At 51.8% G+C, this 8,010-nt stretch overlaps 4 protein-coding genes across 4 annotated transcripts; all 4 read left to right on the plus strand.

The window, feature by feature from the left end:
* Positions 1 to 2,173: 2,173 nt before the first annotated feature.
* Positions 2,174 to 3,275, plus strand: GCG54_00012245 (uncharacterized protein; the record flags this gene model as incomplete). The annotated part of the gene is made up of 2 exons (XM_045412127.1): positions 2,174 to 2,504; positions 2,557 to 3,275. The coding sequence occupies 2 exons, from the start codon at positions 2,174 to 2,176 to the stop codon at positions 3,273 to 3,275; spliced, it is 1,050 nt and encodes a 349-aa protein (XP_045263911.1).
* A 6-nt stretch (positions 3,276 to 3,281) lies between these two features.
* GCG54_00012246 (uncharacterized protein) lies at positions 3,282 to 3,525 on the plus strand (the record flags this gene model as incomplete). Its single annotated transcript, XM_045412128.1, has 2 exons — positions 3,282 to 3,362; positions 3,397 to 3,525. 2 exons carry the CDS (start codon positions 3,282 to 3,284, stop codon positions 3,523 to 3,525), a joined length of 210 nt encoding a protein of 69 aa, XP_045263912.1.
* Positions 3,526 to 3,564: 39 nt separating this feature from the next.
* On the plus strand, positions 3,565 to 3,954 carry GCG54_00012247 (uncharacterized protein; the record flags this gene model as incomplete). Its single annotated transcript, XM_045412129.1, has 1 exon — positions 3,565 to 3,954. One exon carries the CDS (start codon positions 3,565 to 3,567, stop codon positions 3,952 to 3,954), a length of 390 nt encoding a protein of 129 aa, XP_045263913.1.
* A 1,293-nt stretch (positions 3,955 to 5,247) lies between these two features.
* On the plus strand, positions 5,248 to 6,823 carry GCG54_00012248 (uncharacterized protein; the record flags this gene model as incomplete). Its single annotated transcript, XM_045412130.1, is given in 3 exon segments — positions 5,248 to 5,656; positions 5,682 to 5,902; positions 5,921 to 6,823. Coding segments are annotated over 3 exon segments (1,533 nt in total), but the record flags the coding sequence as incomplete, so codon positions are not given.
* Between the last annotated feature and the right edge of the window lie 1,187 nt (positions 6,824 to 8,010).

Genomic DNA, 8,010 nt, shown 5'->3' on the forward strand with positions numbered 1-8,010 from the left:
TTCAACGCATCTACAGGGTCTGGCGTGACATAGGTTGAATGGGCAGCGGACTTGGCACACGACTCTAAGCCGCACTCCAACCAAGAACGGGTGCGCCGGAAGACGCGATCTCATGAGTTTTACGGAGCTGCTGGCTGTCTTTAAATGTCGAGGATGTGAGGTGCCCATTAGAGGGAAATTTGGCCGGGGTTCTCGATGTGGCATTTGGCGAAATAAAGGGTAAGAAAGCTTGGCAGCCATCTGTTTATTGGTCTAATGGTTGCCGTTAATCTCTCTGTATGAGACGGGCGAGGTTGACGGAGGCGGAGCTGCATATTTCGTTGTGCGGAACAGGGCGACATCCCATGCGTGGGCGTTCTGGACTCGACTTATACTCGGGTTGGCTGGCCAAACCGTCCTGGAAACATGCATACAGAGGTGGAGCAGTCGCACGATGATGCGAGAGTGGCTCGAGGTCTCTCGGTTCTTCTTGCAAGAGACACCGCTCGGAAATGCAGGTCAATGCTGCGCAACCCATCCGGTTGACAGCAGGACAAAATGGAGGAAACTAAGGAAGCGACTTGGAAGGACAGAAAGCGTCGTAATAACGATTTGCGCTGGTGGTGGTGTTTCAGTGGCGGAGGTGCTCATCTATTGTCAGAAAACAAAGTATACACCAACATCTATCATCATGATCCTAGCCACCGCCGCCGACCTTAGCCGACTGAGATGTCGCTTTTTTTCAGACGGGCAACTCGGTTAAACTTCGGGGAAGCTCTGGCTTAAAACCGGTTTACTGATCCAGCTCCGTCCTATGGTGACTCTGCCTCTGAGCGCTGTGAAGAAGCATGCCAGTTGGCGAGACGAGCTCGTCGACCTTGGCCGACTGAGATGTTGCCTTTTTTTTCGGTGGAGCAACTCGGTTAAACTTCGGACAAGCTCTAGCTTCTCATCGGTTGACCAGCCCCTTCCTGCGCAGTAATCTTGCCGTGGTTGAGCCGTTTAGCGCTGCAAAGCGGATTGAGATATGGCTTTTTTTTTTTTTTTTTTGGCGATGAGCAACTCGGTTAAACTCCGGGAAATATCAGCGCTCTCCTCGGACAGTTGGCGGGTGCAAGACTTGTCGTTGGTTTTGGCGCTGAAGATGGCGTACTCAATCGCGCGAAGGATCGTGCTCGTTGCAGGTACTTTGGCGATAGTACAGCTGCGTATCCGCCCGTACCTGGCGACCTTCGGCGCGCCTGGGGCTCCGCACGGGCGGTGGGCCGCTCCCCTACGGTCCCACGTCGCATCTTGGAGTTCTGGGCAAGGTGTGCAACCCGGTAGGGTGGGCTTGGCCGAAGTTTCCCCGTCATCCTCCCGCCTGGCGGAACAATCGGATCTTCTCCGTTGTGACGCATTGTGACGGCGGCTGTCGCCGCGAGCGAGACGGCTGGCATGTTACGCAGCTGTGTCGAGCGATGATGGAGCGCTGCTGAGGAATCTTGTCTTGACTGTGCGGAGGAAACGGTCGGTCGAATGTGCCTCGTCACCCCGCAGTTTTCGTACTGTGCGCGGTACTTTCGGTGAAGGTCCACGCCTCTGAGATCTGCACGGGCCATGCGTTCGTTGGCCAAGCCCCCCTTGTGCTTGGCCACATCCCCTGATCCCTGTGCAGACATTTCGGTGGACAAGAGGTCGAAGCCTGGTGAGTGGCGTGGCGTCATACGAGACATGCCAGCTCACGAGGCCGAGGTCAGATGTGGTATCTCAATCGACACCCTCACAATGCTGCTGCCCTCTCAGGAGAACCCCAGAGACTTCATCACGCCCGTGTTTAAATGACCTATGCAAGCCCTTCCAGATATCTCCTACCATCCGGAGGAGTTCAAGGAAGCAGTGACGGCCATGCTACCCAAACCTCGGAGGCTGAAGTATTCGCCAAAGACCTATCGCTTTTAATCGTGTTGTTCACTACCACTTGCTGTGTCTCCTTGTTGAGTACGGAGTTCCGATTTGGATGATCCAGTTTATCTGGGAGTTCCTTTCTCGACGCAGCATCACTGTTCGCCTACGTGGCAAGCTTTCGAACAAGTTTTAGATCAAGATCGGTGTTCCTCAGGGTAGCCCTCTCTCTCCTATCCTCTTCGTGTTCTTCACGATACCCATTCTCAGGAGATTGAGGGAGAGCCGGACTTTAGAGAGCAGGGGCGATATGACCATCTTCCAACTTTTCGACCTGGTCATCACAGGCTACGTCGACGACATCACCATTCTGCTTGCTTCCTCTTCCTATGAGTTGAATTGCGAGGCATTGGCACAGGTGTACCGTCGTTTGACGAGATTTACGTCGCTGCATGGCACCGAATTCAGTGCCGACAAGACGCAGGTCATTCACTTGTGCCAGTCGCGCAAAGCCCCGCCCATCGTCAACGTCATGCCGAATGTTTCGGGGTTTCCTACAGAGGCCAAGGATGATGCAATAAAAGTACTCGGATTGCATCTGGATTATCAGCTTAAGTGGAACGTCCACATCGCACATGTAAGTTCGCCCTTTCAAACCAGATTCCTGTTCTATCACCAACTTACTCTTTACAGACCCTAGGGTCAGGCAAAAGATGTATCAGATGCGGCGTGTTTGTGGATCTACCTGGGGTCCGGATGTCTTAAAGCTTCGACACCAATACATCACCAGCGTGAGGCCTATCTTTGCCTACGCCTGCGCCCTCTGGTACGTGGTCCGCAGGACCAAAGGAACTAGGTGCAAGTGGTCACTATGCCAGGCCCTAGTCAACAAGCTGGAGACTGAGCAAAGCCAGTGTCTGAAGCAATTTTTTGGTGCGTACCAACGCGTATCGGGCGACATCCTTTGCAAGGAGTTCTTCGTCGAGAAGCTCTGCGTGTTTCTCGCTGGATGTGCGATGAAGCACCGGGTGACGAACATCGACACGCCCGAGGGCCAAGCGCTGTTGCGGACCTGGCTGTTTGTGGCCAACCGCCGTGGCCTCACGGCTGAGGTTATGGAAGCGCATCCGCTGAATGTCGCGTACCGCGAGGCCAAGGCTCTGGTCTGGATGGTGGCGGATGACGAGCTCCAGCTGCGGATCAGAGCGGACCCGAAGCTCGCCAAGAATCCTGCCCTGCAATGGCTGAGGCGGAAACAGCTCATCAGGGACGTCGTGAAGAAGATGTCACATTTCAAGTCGCAGGACCTCTGGCAAAAGTTCTTCATCCGTTACCTGAGCCAAGCTGCTGCCTTCAACGAAATCTGCCCGGTCGTTCAAGGAATTTGGGGGCAGCACAACCTCAGGATCTGAGTGAACATGCCCGAGGCTCAGAGCACAATCTTACTCCACATGCGGACGGGATTCAATGGGTTGAACGCCACACTACACTTCATGGGGGTGAGTTGTTTTGCTTTCTCTGGTTGTTGCTCAGCCCGCCGGCTTCCTCTTATCAACTTCTGAACTTCGGCTGGCCCCGTCTCACATGTGCCCATGTGGCAAAGGTGCGCACAATGCGAATAAGGTGCGCACAATGCGAATAAGGTGCGCACAATGCGAATAAGGTGCGCACAATGCGAATCACTCGTTCCTCCATTGTAAAATGTTGGAGGATGCCCTCAAGCACCACCGGAAGGCTTTTTCCGAGTTAACGTTCGAAAAGCTCGTTACGCACCGACCCAGGTTAGCTTCAGACTTGGCCATCCCTTACTTTGGTATTCCACAGTTCCAATGGACGAAGCACGTGCTAAACCCAGCATTTGGCGACTTGCAGGAGGAAGAGGAGGAGGGAAGCGTGAGCCCTTCGCCGCCATGGATAACCAAGGAGATCTTTCATTTTCTGCGTATAGCTAGTTCTGGTAGTGTTCCGTCGCCAGTGAGCAACTCCTTCGATGTTGACGTGCGTTCGCACTACACTGACTGGCTGAAGCAGTCCAAGCCTTCTGTCGACCAGGCTCAAGTCTTCGGTAGGGACTGGCTGTCCAATTGCTGAGGGCCTGACCTGAAACCAACTGGTCTCGAGGCAGTTCTACAGTCGCCAGCAACTCCCACGATGTCAGTGAGCCACAGCCCGCAGTGAGAAGATGGTCTTTGGCTGAACGACCCTGGAGCAGTTGGGCCTGGCCACTTGCTGCCTACGCCGTCCTACTAACGACGTCGTCAGAGTAGTTTAGGCGCAATGGCCAGGCTTAGCAGCAAAAGCAGCCACCTCTTCTGGTGAGGTTCGCCGCGGCACTTGGGTTGGCCTTCAGGACTGCGAGGCAGGACGTTGCTACAGGTATGAGATATCTTTAGCCGTAGGCCTTTGTAATTTTGTTGACTCTCGAATATGAGTCATCCTATCCTCGGGGCTTTGTATGTTAAGGGGCGTCGTCTTGCGCAGAAAGGCTGACTCTGTGGGCGCTATCGATCTCGTCTTGGGGTGTGCCTCAAGTAAAGTATCGTTTACCTTACGTATTCATCTATCATCTGCTAGGTATGTCACACCTTGTAGCCCTGGGACATGAGGCTCCATAGTTTGAACAGGAGGTAACACATCGTGACATTGACTCTGCCAGACGGCGTGGGTGGCTTGGTTGTAGGTATGCCGCTTGTGTGATACTCTGCGCTCACATACCTGTCTCGACAGGTGGTGGTATTGACTTAGGATTGAGGATGAGGAATGGGCTCGCGGCTTGGCGTCATATAAGTCATCGAACCTTGTAGGATGAGATTGCTGGCTGCGGCTGACATGTTCTCCAGGCAGTATTGTCTTGAGTACGTAGCCAAGATAAGCTTTTCCGTGGCTGGAGACCTTGCGAAGCCAACTCTGGTACGTGTGTTCCTTTTTTTTCTTTTCTCTTTTTAACTGTTTTTTTCCCTTTCTCTCTCACTCCTTTTGTTTTTCTCTTTCTCTTTTTCTTCTTCTTTTGGGTCTGCTCATGGGAAGCGAATGATTTTCGTCAGCGCAGTGAGTCACGCGGGCGATGCCGTCGACCTTGTTGGCAACGAAGCCCTCGGTGTAACACATTCCTTGAAATATGTGCGTGCAACCTTCGTCAGTCGCAGACTTTGGGTTGTGACTCACGAGCAATTGGAGGTGCCTCCGGGTTCTTCGGAGATAGCTTTATCCGCTCCATCTCCTGTCTTTAAAAGCTTACCTAGCCCGCCTCCTCCATGGTCCATGCACCCTTGTCTTGTTTTGCTTCAATCCATCCACTACGTGCACTCCGACTCCCATTGACAACATTCATCCAATAAACGCTCAATATCATGATTCATTTTTTTCGATCTTCCCCGCGAAGTGCGGGACTTGATTTACGCGCAATGCGTCTACTCCGATGGCGGCTACATCTTGGATTTTGACAAGAACAAGCTCAAGTGCGCTAATGGAGAATCGATCGATCTCATGCTCACCTGCAAGCGGGTTGCGAGGGAAGCTATGGGTATACCTTTATCAACTAATACTCTCAACTTTTCGGCTGTCTGTTCAGAGGAGCATCGAGTTACAGCTGGACGCTTTGATAATTTCTTGAATATTTTACACCAATGGCAAGGCGCCAAAGTGAACGACATCTTTCCGGACACTATCATCATCCCTGACGACATATGGAACGAACTTTCAGAAATCAACCCCAAATTCGCACCATACGTCGAACTACTCAAACAACGAACCCAATGCTTGGCAAGTTTCAGAAGATGGACGTCGTCAACTGGTCTCTAATCCCAAACCAACAATAGGGCCGCCCGGATCCTGCGGCGAAACACCATCGACATTTCGCAAGTGGGTGTGTTCTGTCCTGCAGACTCTTTGGAAGCACCGACATCGTTTCGGCGAGGAAAATTTCGCTCTTTTTGAAGCGGGGTCGGGCTGGGGTCCGGGTTCTTATAGAAAGACCCAGATTTCAAGGCTTGTCAACGTCAATCTCGATCCGTGGGAGATTCCATCCTCCTCGAAGGCAGTTGATGATCTTATATAGAGCCTGGGTGAAACCTTTGAACATCGATTTTCCGAGACGTGGGACTCCAGCCTTCATGGTGATCCCTATGACAAGAGTCAAGTCAAGCACCACTACTCTGCTGCGGCTGTCGCTGTACGTTTCCTGGCATGCCTGCCCTTGGCCTGTCGCCTGAACATACGGAATATCGTCCTCGATGAGAACCGGTACGCCGTTGGTCGTGCTGAGAGTCATGGTTTGGGTCTTATCCCATACTGTCAAGAAAACCCGCGTCTTCGTGTGGAACGTCGAGCGAATATGTGGCGGACTGTGTTTCAGTCTATGACTGGAAATCGAGAGCCGGGGCACACTGTTCCTTACAAAAACCAAGAGATGGAACATCTCTATGCGCCATCAATTTCAGATAGTGTGGCGGTGTGGGTGCTTGAAGCGCTAGAGCTCGAACGCGCCGGCATGCCCGCTGGCTCATTTTCTTTGGTCTTTGAGGGAGACTCGATTTGTCCGCAGATCTTTCAAAACGTCGTCCAACGTGATGCCGCATGGCAGGCAGCCGTTGACCTTTGTTTAGAGCGCAAGATTCTGCCCGCGTTGTCTTGGGGCGAGAGGCGAAGCGACCCAAGGAATAACATACGGTCACGCGCGCTCGGGGAGTATCCTGGCAGAGATAATATGTGGTACTTGTTTGAGAACTTTCCGCAAGCAATACGCGACATTACATCTGGCAACTCCATCGTCAGATGCAACTTCGATGTGGGCAAAGCTTTGGACCCAGAGGTGTTGGTCAGAGAGCACAGATACTGGAAAATGGATGATTGGAAGGAAGGCTGGTGGAGTCACAATCCTGAATCCTTTCAACCGGACTCGGGGAGCTGGCTTCAGCTCCTCTGCGACAATAGTTACCAATCGGATCTACCACTTGATTAAACCACTAGAAGACCTCGACAGATACTGTACATTCTTTGACCGTGGGGCAAAGGGGGAGGAGGGGAGGAGGGGAGGAGTGTTTGTCTATGAATGGAATTTGTACGCGGAAGAACAGAGTTTTGGAGATGGAGATGTGAAGCATTTGTTACATTTTCTAGGCAGACTTTGAGTAAAGTAGTATCAAAAGATCTAATGACAATGGGTTGTGTGCCAATGGAGCGCCGCAATACGTGATGTAGAGGTCGCTTGGCACGACTAAATCACGGGTCTAGACCTCTCTGCTGATGATACCTATTCGCGCACAGACCAAAGACGCGCCGAGAAGTCGATAGTGAGGTGTCAACGGCCATTGGCTTCCAGCTAAGGAATTGAGATCGAGTATACCCCACCCAGGCAATGGGGTGCTTGTCACAACAGGCTAGCTATCTGTATACGGTATACTGTATGCTCAGAAGACAATGATTTCTTTCTGAGTCTAGGAGCCAGCCGTTGAGGGAAGTCTCTCAATGTCAGAAGCGTAGCCATATTATCCGGTAAGTTTTAGGCAAAAGGTTCGACGTGATGCACAGTAAATTGAGCAGTTGAACGAATTGACAATGCGATAAGGTATCTGATCCACCCGCACTTTCGAGGAAAGTCGAAGACAAAAGTGAAAAAAAGAAAAAAGAAAAAAAGAAGAAGAAGAACATTCGATATCATAGTCCTTGCTCCCCCCTGTAAATAAGATGAATTTACGGCCACTACATTGAGGCCATCTGTTGCAGAAATTCCCCGACTGCCCTGGCAGATTTGTCCGTTGGGACATTTCCCATGTGAGGTTTTTCCAATGCGACTGTATCATGAGTCAAAGCTTTTGGAAGGAGGTTTCTTGCCCTGACCAGGTTTCCATGTTGCGCAGCCTGTGGTGTTGTGTCAGGTCGTCTTGCGAATGGTGTCTAGTTTCAGCTGGAGGGGCTATGGTTGGGTGTGGGCGACCTCTGGCTTCTCTCCCATAGCCGAAGACGCGTGACCGCTGATCAAGCTGTCTTCCGGCGTGTACATGACTTTCGTATCAACTCCGTCAGTTTAACCAGTTGATAAAACAGCGCCAAATACTTCAGGATGCAGACAGAAATCCTGTAGCAGACTCGTCTTGCGGTCTTGAGAGTCTTGAGAGACAAGACTAGCCTTCGGTAATGCAAGACTCT

Source organism: Colletotrichum gloeosporioides (genome assembly GCF_011800055.1).
Source record: "Colletotrichum gloeosporioides strain Lc1 chromosome Unknown consensus_49, whole genome shotgun sequence".
In the NCBI taxonomy this organism is placed as follows: domain Eukaryota; kingdom Fungi; phylum Ascomycota; class Sordariomycetes; order Glomerellales; family Glomerellaceae; genus Colletotrichum; species Colletotrichum gloeosporioides.